The sequence below is a fragment of the Mucor velutinosus genome (assembly GCF_035048745.1).
Source record: "Mucor velutinosus strain NIH1002 chromosome Unknown tig00001563, whole genome shotgun sequence".
NCBI classification, from domain to species: Eukaryota; Fungi; Mucoromycota; class Mucoromycetes; order Mucorales; family Mucoraceae; genus Mucor; species Mucor velutinosus.
The window spans coordinates 2,596,447-2,616,193 of NW_027041904.1; the positions used below are offsets into that span (position 1 = coordinate 2,596,447).

Consider the following 19,747-nt stretch of genomic DNA (forward strand, 5'->3'; position numbering starts at 1 on the left):
TTATGGATGACACAAAAAATTCAAGGAGTTTCACAAGCTTGCAAGGGGAAACATATAGATAGAACACAATGGTTGCTGTTGTTATTGTGTGTGTAAAGGAGAGCACATAAATAGTGCGTTTTTTTTTCGCTTTTCTTTTTTTTCCCTTTTGTTATTTTTTTGGCTCGTAAATTGAACGCTGGCTTGTAACCAAGGAAAAGCTTGCTTTATGGCTCTTTGCTCCATTCGCCGCCACGACCATCACCAACACCACAAGAAATGAAAACGACAGATTCATCCATTGGCAACAAGAATAACAAATGGACATGTCTGATTCACCTGACATTTATCATTCTTCTCGTCTCTCTCTGTGTCATTATACCCGTTGTCAGCAATACAGTTAGCGCCATCCCGTATTGGGCCATCCTCATCCTGTTCTTGGTGCCGTTTGCCATCTACATGTCTCTTTTGATCATCAGTCGAAAACTGAGTGCGGCGACAAACGTGCCTGTTGCCGACATGGAACAAGATCAAGATGAAATTACAGGTTTACATCAGCATATCGTTGTGACAGAGGAGCAGGAGGATGGCAATGGTGAGGATGATGATGAGGAGGGTGTGCCGTCATCCATAGACAATACAAGCTACAACCCTTCCACTGTAGGTATTCCTCCAAGCTCCTTCTTGGCACCTACCATTCATCAACAAGCATCCATCCGATCCTCCAGCTTAGAGTATACACCACCACCGCCAGCTTACCAAGACATGATGTATCCACCTTCTTACCGATCTACGAACTCGGCCAAAGACGATAATGTGTCTGTTGTGTATTGATCCATTGACTACAGTAATACCAATAGTAATAAAGTACCTTTCGTTTAAAGGTATTCATGTAAATATATTAAAACATTATAGATACGTCTACACTCAAATATAAAATAAAGCTCCTTCACCTGTTCGGCTCTCCCACTTGATGTCATTTAGAGGCAATGGTGATATCGACATAACCTGTGCTTACGCAGTAACGTATACGAGAGCTATATGCATGGTGTGGCTCTAAATGTCAAATGCTTCATACAGACACAACATACTCCCTCAGCGCATTCGCATTCTCTTGATTCATGCTCAACCATGATACACTTTGTTTATTGAACGCATCATCCACAAGAAAAGGGTATATATACATATATATTACTTGCACAAGTTCTTTGGAATAGTGTACTGATGTTCATCCAAATTCTGTTTGATCGAAGTCCACATGTAATTCAATCTTCTGCGCTTATTATTGCAATCCACCAAAAAGTCTTGCGCTTCTTTGAAGGCTTGTTCATCATCGCCTTGCTTGAGGTAATTTGATTTCAACATGGCTTGGTATTCAGCATTCAAATCGTAGTAGGATCGTTTTGTGCCCTTGGGCGGCTCTGTCGCTTGCAAGACTTGAATGTATTGAGGAAAATTGCTCTTGAAAAATCGTTTAATGCGAATATAGTCCTTTTGTTGTTTTACATAACTGTGGCAGTAGGCATTGAATTTGTGTTGACTCTTGATGTTGAGGGGTTTGATGCTGGTGGGTTCCTTGTTCGTTGGAGGAGAAGGAGGAGGTGGTGGTAAAGCAGTAGTCATGGTGGGTGTAGCAGCAGCCGGTGTGGGTGCTGCTGAGGTAGGTAACGCCATTTTGCTAGATTTGCTAATAGGTGGTGTAGGAGTAGAGGAGATGGCTGCAGATGATGATTCCTTTGCTCTCTTTTTGTGCCGAGGAGTTGGCATGACCAGCGCATTCTGGCTAGGCACATCCACTACAAATATCAAGTCAACCCATCAGCGCAATTCTCATTGTTATAATTAGATGCTTACCATCATCCATCATCATGTTCTTTCTTTTTGTTGGCGGGGATAACTTTTCAGTGGGCGTTGAAGCACTGGTGGTGGTGCCATTCTGTTGAGGTAATGCTTTGGAACCATATTTCTTGTTGGCCGAAGAAGGCTTCAAATAATGCTGTGTGGGTGTGCTCTGTGATGAAGAAGGCAGTGGGGGTGGCGTCATGGTTGCTGATGGTGGTGTCGGTGTAATGGGTTTGTTTTGTAGCGGGGAAGCAGCTAATTTCATCAATGGTGTACTGGGAGAAGCATGATCTACAGGCGTTAATCTACCCTTACCCTTTTCTTGCTGCTGCTGCTGCTGCTGTGCCGAAGAGGAAGAGGAGGAGGATGTTTTTCGACTACTTAGAGGCGACGCTATCTTTTTACCGTTGGCAAGCATGGGGCTGGTCATGGCAGGTGGTTTATAAGGTGAATCGGGATGATACAGGTTGGATCGATCACTGTCTACACCTTGACTCTGTAATAAATCGTAAGCTTCCTTTGCATTCTCAGCGGCAATCTTCTTGTCTTCATTTGAATAAAATGGCCAAGTCCAAATCTGTATGTCTTTGTAGTGTTTTGGCTTGAGGCAGAACTTTTTGCGTTCATCCTTCTTGATGGGGAATGCCACCTAATAGTTGCAGGTTAGTGTGCGAGAACCTCTCTTTCTTTCTGGCTGATGTGTATTACCATGTCCAAAATGTGCTTCACTTCCAATTGCTCGCAGCGTTCCAATTGAGATCGGTTCAATGATTTCGTCATCTCAATCAAAGACCATGGCTGTATAGCTAGTCGCTGCAAGATGCGAGACTTCATAGAGTATTTCTCCTCAGAGGGCGCTGTTGTCTTTGTTACAGCAGGGTCAAATGATTTGGATGATTTCAATGTCTTCTGTGTAGCTCTGGAAGACGAGGACGAAGCCGATAAAGGTGTGGTGGGTGTGGGTGGTATACTGTTGGTTGGTTTTGACTTTTTGTTGGAACTCGGCTTTTTCAAGCTAGATGTTGTCTTTGATTTCGTCTCTGGTGCTGTTGTTGATGTTGCTGTTGTGCTGGGTATATCTAACAATCGGGTCACCTTGTCCCGTTGTTCGGCAGAATCCTTGGCTTTGGGTTTCTTCTCCTCTTGTATCTTTCGAATAATAGGTGTAGCAACTACTGTATCGCCTAGGTAATGGAGCGTGCTGGAGTTGTTATTGTAGTAGGTGGCGTCAGCAGCTCGAGGCGATTTAGATCCCTTCATTGTATCGAGTCTTATTCGAGCATCATCCATGACAAGTTCCTGTTCTGCGGCTAAGTCCTTCTCGTTCTTTTGACAACTGCAAGAAACACCTTACCAAAACGCCTGATTTCCTATAAGCAACGTGAAGCGACTTTTGCTTTGTCAACTTTTCAATGGTATGAGCATCTAATTTAAAGTTGATGATTTTTTCTCCAGCCATTTGAAGAGATGTGTATGTATATGGTGAATGAATGGAAAGTGAAAGAAAGAGAGAATCAGAGAGGGACTGTCTGTGGAAAGACTTAATAATGGGCATCACAAACAAAGAACACCAACAAGAGAGAGGACTGTGGTTTAAAACGACAGATAACATGAAATGGGGCAATGAACCGGCGCTCCAGATTTACAAATTGTTTGTATTCTTTCTTTCTCTTCTTCTTCTTTCTTCTCCACACACACACACACACATCATCATCGTCATGTCTGCTCAAATTCTTACTTATGAGGAGGTTTCCAAGCACAACACTAGAAATGATCTCTACATGATCATTGACAAGAAAGTGTATGATATCACTAAATTTTTGGATGAGGTAAGACATCAAGTGCCTGTAAGCTCTGCGCGCGTGGAAGACTGATTTGTTTTCTGTCAAGCATCCCGGTGGTGATGAGATTTTGATCGAAGAAGGTGCAAGAGATGCTACTGGACCATTTGAGGATGTCGGTCATTCTCCTGATGCTCGTGAGATGCTCGAGAAATACTATGTTGGTGATGTGGATCCCGCTGTAAGTAAAGAAAACAAGAGGATGAAGGGAATTGGACATTGATGTGTATATATCTATAGTCAACACCTGTCAAGGTGGAAGCACCAGTTTTAGCTCACACTGCCAATGGACAAGGTGGAAAGTAAGTAATAGTAGTAGTAGCGTAGTGGATCGTACTCATAAAAAAAAAACACATTTTTTTTTTTTCTTAGTCCTCTTCGTATCATTATTCCCGTAGTTTTCTTCCTTGGTTACTTTTACTGGCGTTTCTTTATCCACAGCGCTTAATTCACTGGTTTTATTTATCGAGCATCATAAACGTAATAAAAAATTTAGATTTCACTCAGCATCTATTTCAGACATATCGCTCAAGTCAGGTCCATCATCAAAGATGCCTAGATCAAGCGCAATATCGCCTTCCGGCTGAGATCCAACGGCAGTTTGATTGTGTTGCTTGCGTCTTTTCAGTGTATGAGGTTTCTATAAAGAGATCAAAGCTCTGAATTAGAGATAATCCACTGTCCTGTAAGATTATACAACTTACAATGTGATGAGGTGCTTTGTTTTCGTTTTGTGAACCAGCACCTGGATAGAAATCATCTTCATCCTCATCTTCATCGTCGTCATCGTCAAAAATATGGCCTCGTTTAATGGGTTTCTGTTCTCGATGACGACTATTTCTGGCTCGCACTTTGTGTAAAATACTAGTAGATGTATCAATCTTGGTATCAGCAGTGGTAGTAGTTAGACTAAAGCTTTTGGCTCTTTGGAATTGAGGTGTGTTGAAAATAAGGCGCTTGGTCTTTGTGGGCCGAGGACTCGTCATGGGTTTACGAAGCATCGATGTTATTTGTTCAGGACGTCGTGGTGTCCTTGGGAGTAAACTAGTTTGATTCTGTTCTCTACGAGGTGTCTTTGGCTATAGCATTGAATTAGTGACACTCCATACAAGTAAACAACGGACAAAACACACACACCTTTTCCACCAGAGTCGATTCAGATTCCTGATCTGCATCATTGTAAATGACATTAAAGTAGGATTTACCATAGACCAAGAAAGGACGGCTCTTCAAGGCTTCGTATTCCAACAAGGCACCTTCCAATTCCTTGACCACCTTGGGTAATTCCCTTGAAATACGCTTTCTGAATCGCTCTTCACGCAGCAAACGACCAGGATCACGGTTTCCTTTACCAAACAATCGATTGGGATCACTTGTAGTTGCTTCAAATTCTTCCACTTCCTTTTTCAGTCTCATGTGCTTCTCAATCAGCTCCAGAATATAGCGGGAATCCTCCAGTTCCAATTGAAGTCTGGATATTTCATTTTCATACGCTTCCAGCACGACATCGGTGACATGATCTTGGCATTGATCTGGTTGAAATTGAGCTCGTTGCTTATCAGTGTAGTACAGTTTATCCCACAACGATACAAGTTCTTCTTTTGCTGTCTGAAGGAAATCGCCAATGCGCTCTTGCTTGAGTGCGTTTAGCTTGGTCAATTCTGCTTCAAACTGTTCACAAGGTGGTCAATGACTCTTCTATTCCATACCAAGAAACAGCGCTTCCTTACCTTGTCTAGGTCTTTTGTCGTCAAACCGCGATTTGCCATTAGAAACACTTCGCATTCTTGTTGATCAATATGCAGTCGATTCCAAAGATGCTTGAGACTGGCAATCATTTCTTCCTTGCGAGACTCCACTTGCTGTTTCTGCTCGTCTAGTTCTTTGATCCTCTTTGCCATGTATTTCATAAAGTCGTCAGACACCAGCATATTGCAAAGATGCATTTTTTCGTGAGGATCATTCTCGATGAGGAACAATTCAATGATTCTGTCTCGATCCCTTTCTGCCTGTAATCCAAGCTGATTCAACATACTGCAAATGCGTTCGACACAGTCATCCACAATCTCCTTTCTTCGCATGTATTCCACTTCGCATCGTGCAATTTCTTTGTCAATAGTTTCAACAGCGGTAGAAGAGACATCAACGTTGGTGTCTTTCAGCATGCTTGTATCCACGAAATCACCCATGGCCTGCTTGAATTCCTTTAACTGCAAATATTGTTCTATGAGAATAGTGATGAGCTTTCAGTTGTTTATTGCAGGCATGTTGTTTAGGTTACCCTCCACTGCAACAAGTCGCTCTTGATATTTCTATAGCAATTTTTAGAAACAAGTATTGGCACACGCCCTCTCTCTGTTTCAGCAAACCTCTTTCACCACAGCCAATTCCTTTTGTAAATCATCCAAATTTGCTTGCAACGATTTGGATGGATCCAAGACAGCTCTATCAGAAGCAAATTCACCCATTAGCTTCTTGTACGATAGAATTGAAGTCTGCGCTGCCTCTACTTCATCAATGATGCGCTGCTTTTGCTTTTCCATTTGATTCACTTTTTCATTTGCAAAACTGGTTACAGCATCAAAGAAATTGGCGTTAGATGCGTCCTTGGCCTCTGTTTGCAGACCAATTTCATCCTGTATTGTATTGAGTCGTTTGAATTCTTGCTGTATACTGTCAATTAGGCGCTCCGTCTGTTGTTGCTGTGAATCCATGGTATGGTGTATATGTAATAATGCGTGAAAGGGGGGGAGAAAAAGAGAAAAAAAAGAGAGGGAGGTCAAATGATATTGGGTGTGTAGGCACGAAATTCTACAAATTAAACAGTCCAGATGTGGGCAGATGTGGAAGTGTTCATCAACTACATTGCCCTTTGTTTGTCCAAATGAAACTTCACATTCGATCCTTCGCTACGTCAAGAGTAGCCTAGCCATCATTGCTCAGCCTTTGAGCATGCTTCATCATGGCTAACTAGTATGCAACATCCTGATGTTGGGTCAATGTGATTGAGTGTGCTTCTGCAAACAATACAATCATCTAGAGTAAACAGCAATCTTTTACATCCAGGCTCACTGTCTTGAGATCTTCAATGACACAAATTGGCCCATCATTGCACTCTGCTTTCAAAATATTCGTTTATGATAAAACAACGTTCTTAGCAAGTGAATATGTCCCATGTAAGACTACAACACATACCATCCTTTGAACAAGCTACGATATTTGATGCCATGATTGCAAAATGAGCCTTGGTCAGGCTGTCCATGGCCAAGAGTACCACTGTCTGTTGAAAGTCAGCAGCCATTTCAACAACAATCGAGCCAGAAAATCATGTCGAGTGCTTTTTTTTTTTTCTCTTTTCCTATTCAAAAGCATTTTGAAATGAGACGCAACTCGGCATTATCCGACACGAATTCAGACTCTAGCATGTCTTCAGCATTCTCAGCGTATTCAGCTGATGATTTGACAGAAGACAGAACACCTACATCCAACTCAAAGCAGTTTTTCACCAACCTTGTACAAAAGACTCGTTCTCAAGTTGAACAAAAGACGTCCGAGATAAATGCAACTATGCAAGAAAAGCTACCCGAGTGGAAGCAGCGTGGTGCCATGTATTCAAGCAAAGCAAAGGAAACTGGCATAGAATGGTCCAGGCGGGGAAAGGAAGCAGTCGATAGATGGAAAAAGGACAGAGCAGGTTTGTGGTTGCTGTGCTGCTGTGTGTTGCCAAGTTGCTTACAACAAAATACACAGAGGAAAATGCTCATAACAGCAACTCGAGACAATCTTCTTCTTCTTCTTCAATATCACAATCTGAAAATGCAGTATTTGGCATGCCTTTGGAGGTGGCAGTGGCATTGACTAAAATTGATGCCGATGATTTGATACCGGCTGTATTCAAACGCTGTATAGAGTACTTGGATCATGTTGGTATGGGCGGATGGTTTGCTTATCAGTTTTATTCATGCTAAAATATACTATTCCTAGGCATACACGAAGTTGGATTGTATAGGTAATATTTTACTACAATTAGAGGCCATGTCCGTGTGCTCATGATGAGTTAGGATTCCGGGAAGTACAATCACTGTGAACAAATTGAGAGCAGTGTTCAATGATGGTAAGTGGGGCAAGAGAACAGCTCTATTGCAATCAACTTGTCTTAACGCAACCCTTAGGATCCGACATTGATTTTGATACAACACAGCCAGATCCTCATGCTGTCGGAACATTACTCAAGATGTACTTGAGAGAATGTAAGTCTATCAGAGTGTGCACCACACCATGTCTACTGACCATTATTTTTAGTGCCTGAGCCCATTATCCCACTGGAACTCAACCATGAATACTCTCAACAATTTATGCAATCCATCAAATCATCCAACGAAGGCGACAGAAAAGCAATGGAAGATACTATTAATGTCACCACCTCTCTGTCCACGGTAGAGACCAGCAAACTACCGCCCATCTCACCCGAGCTGCTAAACACTGTTAAATCCATCACATCCAGGCTTCCCATTTACAACTTTTGTTTACTCCAGTTGTTATGCAAACATTTAAAGAACGTAGCAGATCATGAATCAGAGAACAGAATGTCGATATCCAATTTAGCCGTTATTTTTATTCCTACACTGAACATTGGAAGAGCACTCTTCCATTGCATGGTAGAGCATTACCAGGATTTGTTTGAAGGCATCAAAAAGACCAAGGCGCCTCCTCCACCGTTACCACAAAAGCCTCGCAATCTTTCCATATCATCAGCAGATCATGCCATCACACCGCCATCATTACCTCCCACCAATTCGCCGAGAAGGATATTCCATGCAAAGACAATGTCAGATACCGACTTGATGAAAAGACCAATGACCGCAACGACTGCCACAGCCACCAGCAGCCATAGTAGCAGCAGTACTAATAGCAACCGTACTACTAATTGCAACAACACACCTCCCTCCTCAATAAAGATTCCCCCTCCAAAACCAAGTCGATCGCCTGCAGCACACAGTCAGCAACAGCAGCATTTACCACCACGACCTCCTCAAGCACCTCCAGTAAAACCAAGGTCTAAATCGGTATCATCACCTCATCGAGTAGTGCAGCAGCAGCAGCAGCAGCAGCAGCATCAGCAACAACAACAGCTAGTGCAAAAACAACAGGCCAACAGTGAGGAAGCATTTTGGAAGCAAAGCGGTCGAGTAGAAGCCATTGGCAAGCAATTCGAGACACTGATGAACAGTAACATCACAATGTCTTCTCCTACATCTTTCTCCGCATCTTCCTCTTCTTTACGGAAATAACAATAAATGCATCAACCTACTTAAATTTGCTATTCTCATGCTCTTTTTCGAGGCACATGGAGTTTTCTAAATGTTCAATATAAAGTAAACCAACTACTAGATAATCAGCATTGCTTTAAAGTATAACTCCTTTTCAACTGAGCTCCGTGACGCTTTATCAAATGTGAGAACTGAAATCTTGACTGTTCATCTTGTATTGTTCTTACCAAACCATCATGAGTGTCAGTTTACAAAAAAAAACCATCGAATACAGTGAATACAAGTCAGAACTACAGCTGCCAGAGATCATTCGTCTGATCGAAAACGACCTATCAGAGCCTTATTCAGTATATACATATCGCTACTTTATTCACAATTGGCCAAACTTGTGCTTCTTGGTAAGCTTTGGTGGCTCTTTTCTTGAGAAACTCTTACTCATGTTTGGTCCTACAGGCAAAAGATGGCGACAAATACGTAGGCGTGATTATCTGCAAGCTAGATAGACATAAAGACAGACTTAGAGGATACATTGCTATGTTGGCAGTAGCAAAGACACATCGCAAATTGTCGATTGGATCCAACCTAGTCAAAAAGGCTATACACGCTATGAAGGATATGAATGCAGACGAGGTACGGTTTCATCATAACATTGCAGAGAACGGATGATTGACCAGATATCAATAGGTGGTATTAGAAACAGAATTTACCAACCAGGGCGCACTGGGATTATACCAACGATTAGGATTCATCAAGGACAAGCGACTCTACAGATACTATCTCAATGGCGTTGATGCATTTCGACTCAAACTGTTTTGTAAAACCATGATTAAACAAGATGCTCAAGTAGTTTGAAAATTTATTAGTGTAATGGCTTCTAAAGAGATAAGTCTGTGCTAGTTTTCGACATTAAGAATTCCTCAGCGACAACAGGATCCAGCATGAGTTGCGATGCTAATGTGAATACGGTAAACACGCCTTCTCTCATGCCACTAGACACTCGTTTCATACGTTCCTCAAATTGCTCCAATTTTGTCAGCAGAGGGATTTCGGGATTGGATATCTGCTGTTGTTCTTCGGGTACTTCAGTTTCTGCCATGGCATCCATCGCTAATTGTGAAGTGGATCCCCTTCTCAGTAAAGACGATTCTCTGGACAAAAATTTCCTTAGACTTCTATAGTAAGAGTCGGGTCTTTCTTGTGCTAGTTTATCCGCGTCTCTTGCTCGCTGAGACGTTACATCGTGTATAAAGATCTTTATGATTTGGTCTGGATATTGGTTGTAGATTTGCTGGTATACTTCAGGATCAATCTCCCCAGAGTCACCCACCAAAATGAATTTACGACGAGGAAAGTCTTGTAGAATCTTTGGAATCATCTCCAGCTTGTGTTTACCGGGTTTGCCGCGAATGAGCTCTTGAGTACTGACAGCCCTGAGATGCACGCTGCCTTGTGGAAATTGCTTGTTGGTGATGAATTCGCTCAGCGCGGGATACACTTGCCATGGTGAATTGGACACATAATGGACATGTGCGCCTTCGCTAGCCCATGACCTGTATACTTCGTTCATGTGGGGTACTTCAACTGCCGTCTTGAAGAATGTGTTTGTGAGAATAGCGTCTTTACCATCCAGAATATCCGTCACTTTGATTGTATCGTCTATATCAGAAATAATGGAAATGCCATAGGGCTCAATGATATCAATGTAACCCGGAAACGGTTGTTCTATGTGAGAAAAAAAAGACAGTTGGCTTATGTATCCATTGCATCATTATGTTTGTGCTAGTACCATTGTCGGTGAAACTTGCTTGCACAGTTAAGTGATCCTGCTTCTTTTTCAATGCCAATACTTCATCCAGATCCAAGAAAACTTCCTTTTGAAATCTACCACTCGGGCCCGTGTTTACAGAGGCAGCGAAATCTCTGATCTTTTCTTGTTGCTCAATGGGTATCTTGTCTGTGTTATCGTCAATGATCTTTTGCGCAATGATGCCTGGCAGAGTGAGTTGTATATCAACCATGCGCATTGTCTGACAACGAAATTGATTCAACAATGTTGAGAAATGATTATCTTCAACTGAATCTCGGGCCAATCCTCCATACGTTCTACCAGCAGCTAGTTGGTCAACATGAGCATCATATACTCTTTAATAACATCTGATAATCATGTACCTAGTAACCAACGGTCAAGACGATTTGAGCCAGGTTTTGCAAAAGCCCAGCCAGCAAGTATGATCTTGTATTTGGTTTCTTGATCCTCTTCATCTACTTGACAAGCATAAGTGGGGAACAGCATACATTGTGGCTGAATTATCTCGGGAGTTGGATCTTTTAGAATGTCATCAATCTCCTGAGTGTCGCTACGCTTCAGATCATTTTCTACTGCCATGTCTCTGCTTGTTGCTAATGTCGTTGTTGAGGAAGAGGCAGAAGGTGTGATATAATATTGTTTGAGAGCTTGGCCTTTTGAAGCTACAAATGATTTAAATTGATCACGTCTGCGCACTCGTGACCCATTGATGGCATTGCCGTTTACTGTGTTCATGATGATATGAAGGAAAGAGAGGAGGAAAGAAGGAAAAAACTCGAGCTCTTAATTAATGTTGGAGACGGTGTTTCATTACTCTCTGCGTTTCTTGATCTCATCTGGCATCTTCAGCAACTCGCATCAAGACATCCTTGATGCTGACTGATAATGGGAGCAAATCACACTCAAATGGTGTGGTATTGGTTCTGTCTGATGTATGTTTTTTGATAGCATATGATAAGCTGCAAAGATCGAGCCATAAATACATCGTCAAATACATTAACTGAACTCAAATATATGGAACAAACCTTGGTTTTTCTCTGTGATAAACTGCTGTTCTCGAATATACCCAACAGAGTAACGAGCATTTGTGCATTTCAAGGAGGGTGCAAATACCATAAAATCCATTAGACGGTCTATTCGCACATGATAATCAGCACATTATACAAGGATATTGAATATAGTGGTTTGCACTAGTTTAAGCTTCTCGTAAATGTGATTGTGTTACCAATTTCCAGGTGTTTACACAACAGCCGCAAGAACGGAAGCTTGCTGCTGGTGTCTATTTGCCAGTGTCAGTTCTGAAGGCAGTGAAATCGTACAACATTCTGAAATAACATGTTGTAGAAGGCCTGATTTTATACTTATTACTGATTTATCTAATAAATATTGGTTTGAGTTGATTTTATTGATCGAAACTGTTGAGATTAAAGCTTGGTTTATAGGATGGAATATAAATAATTTACCGAAACATGCTGCTTGCCTTCATACACAGTATGGCGCAGGCTCTTCATTGTAATATTCCAAACTGTGTTCCTCGTATGATACTTGATCAATCTTCTAGTTTAACGTCTTCTAGTTTTTCCTAATCTTGTTTGGCATCTTTTCATCTATCACCTCCTTACAACCTCTTCCTTACCATACCTTTTAATATTTTCCAATGTACAAAGATCTGTCTGTTAATGTTACCACCTCGCAACCATTGTGCAAGGCCGCCTTGCCATAGTACTTCTTGTTGTCACAGTACTTGATGTAAAAAGCTGTATTTAATTTGTGCGCACTGTAAGTTTTAGTATTTCCCATGCAAATTAAGCCGTCCCTAATAATTTCTCTTTCAAAAAGTATAAAAGACCACATCACAACCAGCTTCTTTCCTTAGTTTGGATTCTTCCTTTCTTTCTTCCTTATCTTTTATCCATCTTTGAATCATGCTTTGATGCTAGAGCTTTGAAAGTAGCATGTTTCTATAGCAATTTTTTGCGTAGAAAACGATGGTGCAGTTGGATTTTAGATATAATGCGTTGATGATGAGAAACGAGAGATTTTTGAAATTTGCAAAATTTGAGCAGATGCTACTAATAAAAGTCATTGAATTACTATATGAATGTTGATTGTATGTCTAGTAAAAGTTGTAGAAGGTACTTTGTTTGATCAGAGCGTGTTTTATTTGGGCTTGTTGAGAGCGATGTCGATGAGTAATGATGAAAAGGAGTGAAAATGGTCAATCTTCAAAGGGCCGTACCGGTTGATTGTACTAAGTGAACATGAGCTTAAAACTTAATAGCTTCTGTTTCTTTTTCAATTCTCTATACGATGGTATGGTTATTATAGATAAATAAATAAAAAGTTGAATATCCCCTGCTTGTAGCTCATAAAATATATGATTTTGAGCAAATTTATGAAAGGAACATACATCTGGTACTTAAAACTCTTTATATTATAATGGATATAATATAGAGCTATCGAATGGTCTTTGTTTTGTGCGAATCCAGTGAGTATTTGTTGAGATATGGTCAAAAAAGAGTATCATGCAAAATCATGGATTTTTCTTTGAAATCTGCCTGTGATAGCAAGCGAAAAATCTGGGTGACCTCTTTTTGGTCAGGATAGTATTGTCAATATTTTATGATAGAGTCATACCAGAGCTTCAAGCAATAGCTCATTCGATAGGAAATTCTTTGGCCTACAATGTTTAGTAATGCTTAACAAAATGTTTTGATGACAGATACTGATTAATCTTTAGAAAACAGTCAGAAAATCGCAAAAACAATTGTACCAAATATCAAGTGAACAATGTACACCAGAAACTTGATATGAATACCATTGTATTCTCCTTTGAATTCTCTACAAGTTTTATATAAGTTTGAAGGGGTGTTTACTATCAAGAAACACGTAATCGTAAGGTCGATAGATTTTGGAATCCCATGGATCATCATTCAGAACAATAGAAATTGAAGCTCCGTTGACCTTCCGCATGTGTACACCTCACAAGGATGAATTTGACCGAGCATTTTAAAAATCGGAGCGTACGAAAACGGCCATATTAACTTGCTGGTTTTAAGTTATCAATAGATACTTGACATGTTGAAGAATCTTGTTGTTAAGACTAGACAACTGTAGCTTGCTTTATTCAAGAATAATAACTTTTCTAATTTAAAGTATATATATTCCCCCGCTTAAAAACAGCATCTCCAATGTTGATTATCTCGGAAACCAGGGCATCAGTCAGCAGGGCAAAAATATGAGGTCCTTACGTGTTGGATAGTCCTGAATTCTATCGTCATATCATCGCATTGTGATTACACTGCGAAATTTCCCCTTGAAATTACTCAAAGCAGATAATATACAGATTCGCATCTTAAGGCCATCGTATTTACATGTTTCATATAGAACTGTCAAGTACAAAGAATAAAAGGATTATTATTTGTAGCTTATAAAAAAATGTTTGATATTATAAAAACAAGAAAAGACTTATTTGAATAAGATCAGACACAAAAACTAAAGATTTATTGAAGAAGACAAGAGCTATTCTATTTATACTAAGTTCTAAATGCCAAAGTAGCAATTTATCTTGAACAACGTTTATCACATCTGATGAACCTCAGTATTTAAATAGCTGAGATGTACTTCAATTATCATAGCTTGTCCATGTTGTTGCACAACACAGACATATCTACCCATCAAGAATACCTTAATCTTTATAGACAGTTGTAGCCTTTCTGGCACAACAAGAACATTGTCTTTTTGTTTTGAAAAACATTGCAACTTTTTGTACGGTAATAGTAGATTAATAATAGGGGCAAATTATACTTATTACCCTGTTGTGTAATATTTATGAGGAGGTTATTCGGCTATTTGCTGCTTCAATTTTTTTTTTGAAGATTCATTTAAATGTATGTGCAGTGAAATCAGGTTTAAATAGATTTTACAAAAAAATAAAGCAATAGTAAAACACAATAGAGATCAACTGTATTCTATTTGTGTATAAAATGAACTGAAAATCCTGGAATTGAGTAAAAAAAAAGAAGAGTATTTATACATTTGCACCTAGCTTGTAGGGTTAGTGATGATAGAGAGCAATAGGTGCTGCTATTGCGATATCTGGCAAATGTTGTTGACGTTTGATTTAAAGTGGTAATCAATGCAGGAGCACTGGCCATAAGGGTCGATTTGAGTAACCTTGATGGGCTTGGGTGAGCTATCGTCATAGCATGGTTTAATGTAACCTTGATGGTTTAAAGTGTAATGTTTGTTATTGAAGTATGGAACCCTTTATCAGGGATATTGTGCATCTATGGCAGCAGGGCATAGTTGTCATATTTGAATATGCTTGTTATTGATTTGATTTTATTTGGATAAAGATACCATCATCACTTATTACGACCATCATGGGTGTGATTGAATACACTGTGATCAGGAGTGATTCATTCACACGATGTGCGATATAAGCATGCATCTTTACTTTAGTACTTTTAAATGGGTTTTTGATGTACATTTGAGCGCTTTCATTAATAGATCCAAATAGCATGAATTCGAATGAGTGATATTTGATGAATTTCGCTTTTCAATCAAGTTGCGTTTGGGTGGCTATTTCATTACAGTATGTATTTGTTATTTAAAACATAGTGCAGCTCTAAAATTTTCAAAAGCACTTGATTTTCAGTTTACAGAGACCTTAAAGAACTTATCATCTACCTGCAATGAGGATACTCATATATTACCCCTAGAAAAATATAGAGTAAAATATCAAAAAGTTACAGTGCAGAAGAATTCAAAAAAAATTGCTGTATACATATGTATGTTTTTAGGCTAGTCATATCTGTCAGGGTTAAAGGGTATTCTGACAGTGATTTAGATCTGCAGGATATCATTGACAGGCTAAACACAAACAAGAATAAGAAGCGCAGGTTTAAACCTAGAGCGCCAGCAGCTAACAGGAACATCAAACAGCGATTAACCTGGATAGCACACAACATTACACAAACTATATTGGATAAAACCAATATTCAAATATAATATTAATAAAGCACCTTTTTTATCCATTCAAATAAAAGGCTATAACATCTTCTTGAACACTCTCTACATCTACTTCCTTATATATCTCGATCAGATCTCACGTCTTATATACTACATATAAATATTAGCGTCTAACAATTTCATCGGAAGCTGGTATAGTATAGTTGAAATGTTTATTGAAGAGATATAATATTGGAGCTGCGTCCCTGTAGGGCAAAGTGCTCATTATAGTGCGGATCAAAATGATGACAGCTGGAAATAAATTCGGAAAGAGAATATAAAAAAATAACAAAAAATTTAAAGATTAAATCCTTGGTTCAAAAAAAAGGCAAACGAAAACAGTTGGAAAAGGACAGCAGAGAAACAGCATCTTAGTGAGACAAAAGATGTGGAATAGCGGCAGTAATGCCAGCACTATCTGAGGAAGAGATAGGAGGCGTACCCGAAACAGAGGTAGTTGAGGAAACCGGGGTCAACCAGTCGAGAAAGGCAGAACCAGACGAGTCCAGAGCTTTACCAGTAAATTCAGCATCAGGATGACAGATCATGTCGATATCCAAAAAGATTTGGAGCATGACAGGCCAGCGAACAGACCAAAAGGAGCGAGACGACACGAGTTTAGAGGCAGAAGGTTGCATACGAGGTAGTCGATTGAGCCAAAAGTCCAGAGGATTGGGCAAATAATCAGCACCAAGAGGATCATCAGTAAACAAAAGCTTTGAAGCAACACCAAGACACTCTAGCAGATGGTTGCGGCTAGCGTGAGGAGCACCACAGCGACATGGAACTGGCCTAGCAGGTAGCCATCCCATACGCCAACGGAGAATACGACTACGGTCAAACACAGACATTGGAAGATACAGGATGGGATCCACCATGAGTGAAGGACGACAAGCAGAGAGGAGAACAGGAGGAGAAACAGGAGGAGCAGGATGTAACCGACATTGGAGGGAATCAAGACGATACACCTTGATCTTGTCAGCAAGACCACGACGATCCAAAGCAAGAGAATTATCAGCACCACCACCAGCAAAAGTAGGATCCCAGATTGGATTTTTGACGGCCAACTTGTTCAAACGATGCTTGAAGGACACAAGAGAGGGAGCCAAAACCATAAGAAGAGTATCACCAGGCAGTTGCGTATGCACCCGCCAGAGCATTTTACTAGTCAGAATATCAACACGTTCCTCCATAGTTGGAAGATTGGTTAGATGTCGAAAAACCACGACGGAAGAGGTACGATGGCCACCAAAAGCCAGACGGAGACACTGATTTTGAGCTTTTTCCAAAAGCTTTAAATGACGTTTCAAGAACCAGGAAATAGACAGACCAAACTCAAGTTTGGGCCGAATAAAGGCCGCATACAGTTTAGCAGATAGGAGCTTGGAGAAACCAGCAGAATGAAGGCCAAGAGATTGCAAACCACGCATAGCACCTAACGCTGATTGACTATTTCTAGTCAATAAGAGATCGGTGTCCAAGCTACCCTTCACATTGAACGGCAAACCAAGGTAGGTAAAAGAGTGAGCAGTAGGTATAGCTTGACCATAGAGAGACAGAGAAACACCAGCACCAAGACCAGGAGAGACACCAGTAGCACCACCACCAACACCAGCATTGAGGACGACAGATTTCAGAGGGTTCCACCGATAACCCAGAGACACAGAATGAGCTTCCACACGAGCAAGTAACAAAGGCATAGACTCGGCAGTTCCAATTAGCACCACATCATCAGCATACATCAAACTATTGATCCAAAGACCGTTATACAAACGAGGAGGACGCTCCACCACCCGAGGGTTAAATGGAGCACGCAACACCGCAGGCAGAGAGTTGATGTACACGGAGTAAAGAAAAGGACTCAAAATGGAGCCCTGCAACACACCAGTACCAGGCCAAAAACCATCAGAAACAGCACCAGACACCAAGACCTGAACAGACACCTCATCAAACAAATGCTGAAGGAGACCAAGCATCGCATCTGATACATACGTTTCGAGAGCACGCCAAATGACAGCTCTGTCAACCGTATCGTATGCAGATTTGATATCCAGAAAAGCCAAAACAGGAGGAGAACCATAATCAAGAGTATGGTGAAGACAGAGTTCATGTAGACAGAGCGCCTGATCAGGAGCACCACGACGCTCACGAAAACCACCTTGCACCACATCCAACGCAGGAGCAGAAGACACCAAAGGATCATAGAGGCATCGTTCCAACAACTTTCGAAACACAGAAGTCAAAGAGATGGGTCTATGATTACCAGGATCAAGAGGATCACCCTTCTTGTAAATTGGCACCACCTGTGCTAATCGCCAAGAAGCAGGAGTACGAGACCAACGCCAGCACAGCTGAAACAACAGGTAAAGTACAGGCACCAGAGATTCACGGATGGGAAGGAGCATTTCCGCACGGATATGGCCCCCACCAGGAGCACGCCGCCTGGCCAAACGCTTTCTTAAGTAGTAGTCAACATCATCGGCATCAAACGGACATTCATCCACAGAATGAGGCACAGGAGGAGTAGGAGGAGCATTAGGCCGGTTTGGAAGCAGGGAATCACCAGCATAGATACCACGAAGGTGTTGGGCCATAGTAGAAGCAGCAGCAACAGGACCTTCAGGGTGGGAAAAAGGAGCACTGAGACTACGACCACGGATAATCCGCTTGAGCGTACCAGTAGTATCACCTAAAGGCTGTGTAGCCATCTTGGTACAAAACTGTTTCCAGCTTTGACGACGCCGACGACGAATAGCCTTTTGGAATGCCTTCTTAGCAGCAAGATATTCACCCCAGCGTTTACATTGTTTGAAGGGGTTAGGAGAACGAAGCCAGCGGGTGCTGGTATAGTATAGTGGCAGTACATCACGTTGTGGCCGTGTCGACGCAGGTTCGATTCCTGCTACCAGCATTTTTTTCATTTTCAAGAAAATGATAGTGCGCCTAGCTTTTTCTTTTTGTGTTATAGATTGACTGAAAACCTGTCTTCCTTTCCTTTTGCTACCAAATCTTTTGGCAAACCAATATCAAATTGTATTGCCGACTTGTACCAAAATCATTTTGATGTTGTATTACTTGTCAGACCCAAACAAATAATTTGGATCTTACTATGAAAGATGTACGTCCTTGATTATGTTGACTAAGCCAATCTTCGCGAAATACTTACCAAAAAAAAGCATAATAAACGAGAAAGCCGTTATACAATCATCAATTTATGTATTTGCAAGCAATGAGCTATGTGAATAATCGCAATTCAATATTATTACTAAACCAAATCTCGCAATCCAAGATCTTATTAGATCAAAATCATCAAAGGTGTGGATCTCTGGATGTGTTTTGAGGCAATCATAATACCAGATATGCCTTTAGTGGTCTCTCACCCAGATCCTAATATGCCAAGGTTTTCAACAAGTATTTATCGTATAGATTAAACCATCGTATTTAGAGAAATACGCTCTTTACCAAAAGCTGAGAAAAGATGTTAGTATCCTTTTGATCTTTGTAAGGCTAATTGAATTGTAGCCAGAAAGAGATATGATATTTAAAGCAATAACAGACTGAAATTCTACTTCCACTTATTATCAAATTACGTTCCGCGGTTGTAATACTATGAACCCATTGTCTTTTCAACATAGAGTGATCTTCTTCCCTCAATTTCCTTCTATACTTCTCAAACGTGTTTTATTGCCGAACTCTGTAAATGCTAATATTGCCAATTGTAACAATGTAAATACTGATTTATGCATTGTTTACTACATGTTGAAATGTGTCAGAAGAAAACGGTATCGCCCTACAAAGTATACATTCAATGGCCAAGTGTAAAATAAAAACCTTGGACGTCATACTCTTGATGCAGCTATATTCTGCTTGAGTAGTAATTTTGGTACAAAGTAAGCTTAAAAGCGACACAACATTCAAAAGCAAATTCTGTTGTTGAGGCCGCTTATAAATCAACCACGGATGGGGCGAAATCAGCATTCTTAACTGTATTTCAA

The 19,747-nt window shown here is 40.6% G+C and overlaps 8 protein-coding genes across 8 annotated transcripts; 4 read left to right on the forward strand and 4 right to left on the reverse strand.

The window, feature by feature from the left end:
* Positions 1–258: 258 nt before the first annotated feature.
* BEM3_4 (Rho GTPase activating protein) lies at positions 259–813 on the forward strand (the record flags this gene model as incomplete). Its single annotated transcript, XM_064828695.1, has 1 exon — positions 259–813. The coding sequence occupies one exon, from the start codon at positions 259–261 to the stop codon at positions 811–813; it is 555 nt and encodes a 184-aa protein (XP_064685897.1).
* A 357-nt stretch (positions 814–1,170) lies between these two features.
* ATC70_009464 (uncharacterized protein) lies at positions 1,171–3,280 on the reverse strand (the record flags this gene model as incomplete). The annotated part of the gene is made up of 4 exons (XM_064828696.1): positions 1,171–1,775; positions 1,834–2,470; positions 2,530–3,120; positions 3,176–3,280. The coding sequence occupies 4 exons, from the start codon at positions 3,278–3,280 to the stop codon at positions 1,171–1,173; spliced, it is 1,938 nt and encodes a 645-aa protein (XP_064685898.1).
* Positions 3,281–3,539: 259 nt separating this feature from the next.
* ATC70_009465 (uncharacterized protein) lies at positions 3,540–4,110 on the forward strand (the record flags this gene model as incomplete). The annotated part of the gene is made up of 4 exons (XM_064828697.1): positions 3,540–3,650; positions 3,712–3,843; positions 3,903–3,964; positions 4,035–4,110. 4 exons carry the CDS (start codon positions 3,540–3,542, stop codon positions 4,108–4,110), a joined length of 381 nt encoding a protein of 126 aa, XP_064685899.1.
* A 51-nt stretch (positions 4,111–4,161) lies between these two features.
* On the reverse strand, positions 4,162–6,376 carry EFT2_2 (translation elongation factor 2; the record flags this gene model as incomplete). Its single annotated transcript, XM_064828698.1, has 6 exons — positions 4,162–4,302; positions 4,367–4,741; positions 4,800–5,333; positions 5,393–5,886; positions 5,944–5,974; positions 6,032–6,376. 6 exons carry the CDS (start codon positions 6,374–6,376, stop codon positions 4,162–4,164), a joined length of 1,920 nt encoding a protein of 639 aa, XP_064685900.1.
* A 664-nt stretch (positions 6,377–7,040) lies between these two features.
* fcp1_2 (CTD phosphatase Fcp1) lies at positions 7,041–8,953 on the forward strand (the record flags this gene model as incomplete). The annotated part of the gene is made up of 6 exons (XM_064828699.1): positions 7,041–7,356; positions 7,413–7,589; positions 7,647–7,671; positions 7,724–7,776; positions 7,835–7,912; positions 7,965–8,953. The coding sequence occupies 6 exons, from the start codon at positions 7,041–7,043 to the stop codon at positions 8,951–8,953; spliced, it is 1,638 nt and encodes a 545-aa protein (XP_064685901.1).
* A 215-nt stretch (positions 8,954–9,168) lies between these two features.
* On the forward strand, positions 9,169–9,784 carry ATC70_009468 (uncharacterized protein; the record flags this gene model as incomplete). Its single annotated transcript, XM_064828700.1, has 3 exons — positions 9,169–9,330; positions 9,386–9,562; positions 9,617–9,784. The coding sequence occupies 3 exons, from the start codon at positions 9,169–9,171 to the stop codon at positions 9,782–9,784; spliced, it is 507 nt and encodes a 168-aa protein (XP_064685902.1).
* A 22-nt stretch (positions 9,785–9,806) lies between these two features.
* On the reverse strand, positions 9,807–11,474 carry ATC70_009469 (uncharacterized protein; the record flags this gene model as incomplete). The annotated part of the gene is made up of 3 exons (XM_064828701.1): positions 9,807–10,654; positions 10,719–11,045; positions 11,102–11,474. The coding sequence occupies 3 exons, from the start codon at positions 11,472–11,474 to the stop codon at positions 9,807–9,809; spliced, it is 1,548 nt and encodes a 515-aa protein (XP_064685903.1).
* Positions 11,475–16,123: 4,649 nt separating this feature from the next.
* Positions 16,124–18,664, reverse strand: ATC70_009470 (uncharacterized protein; the record flags this gene model as incomplete). The annotated part of the gene is made up of 1 exon (XM_064828702.1): positions 16,124–18,664. One exon carries the CDS (start codon positions 18,662–18,664, stop codon positions 16,124–16,126), a length of 2,541 nt encoding a protein of 846 aa, XP_064685904.1.
* Between the last annotated feature and the right edge of the window lie 1,083 nt (positions 18,665–19,747).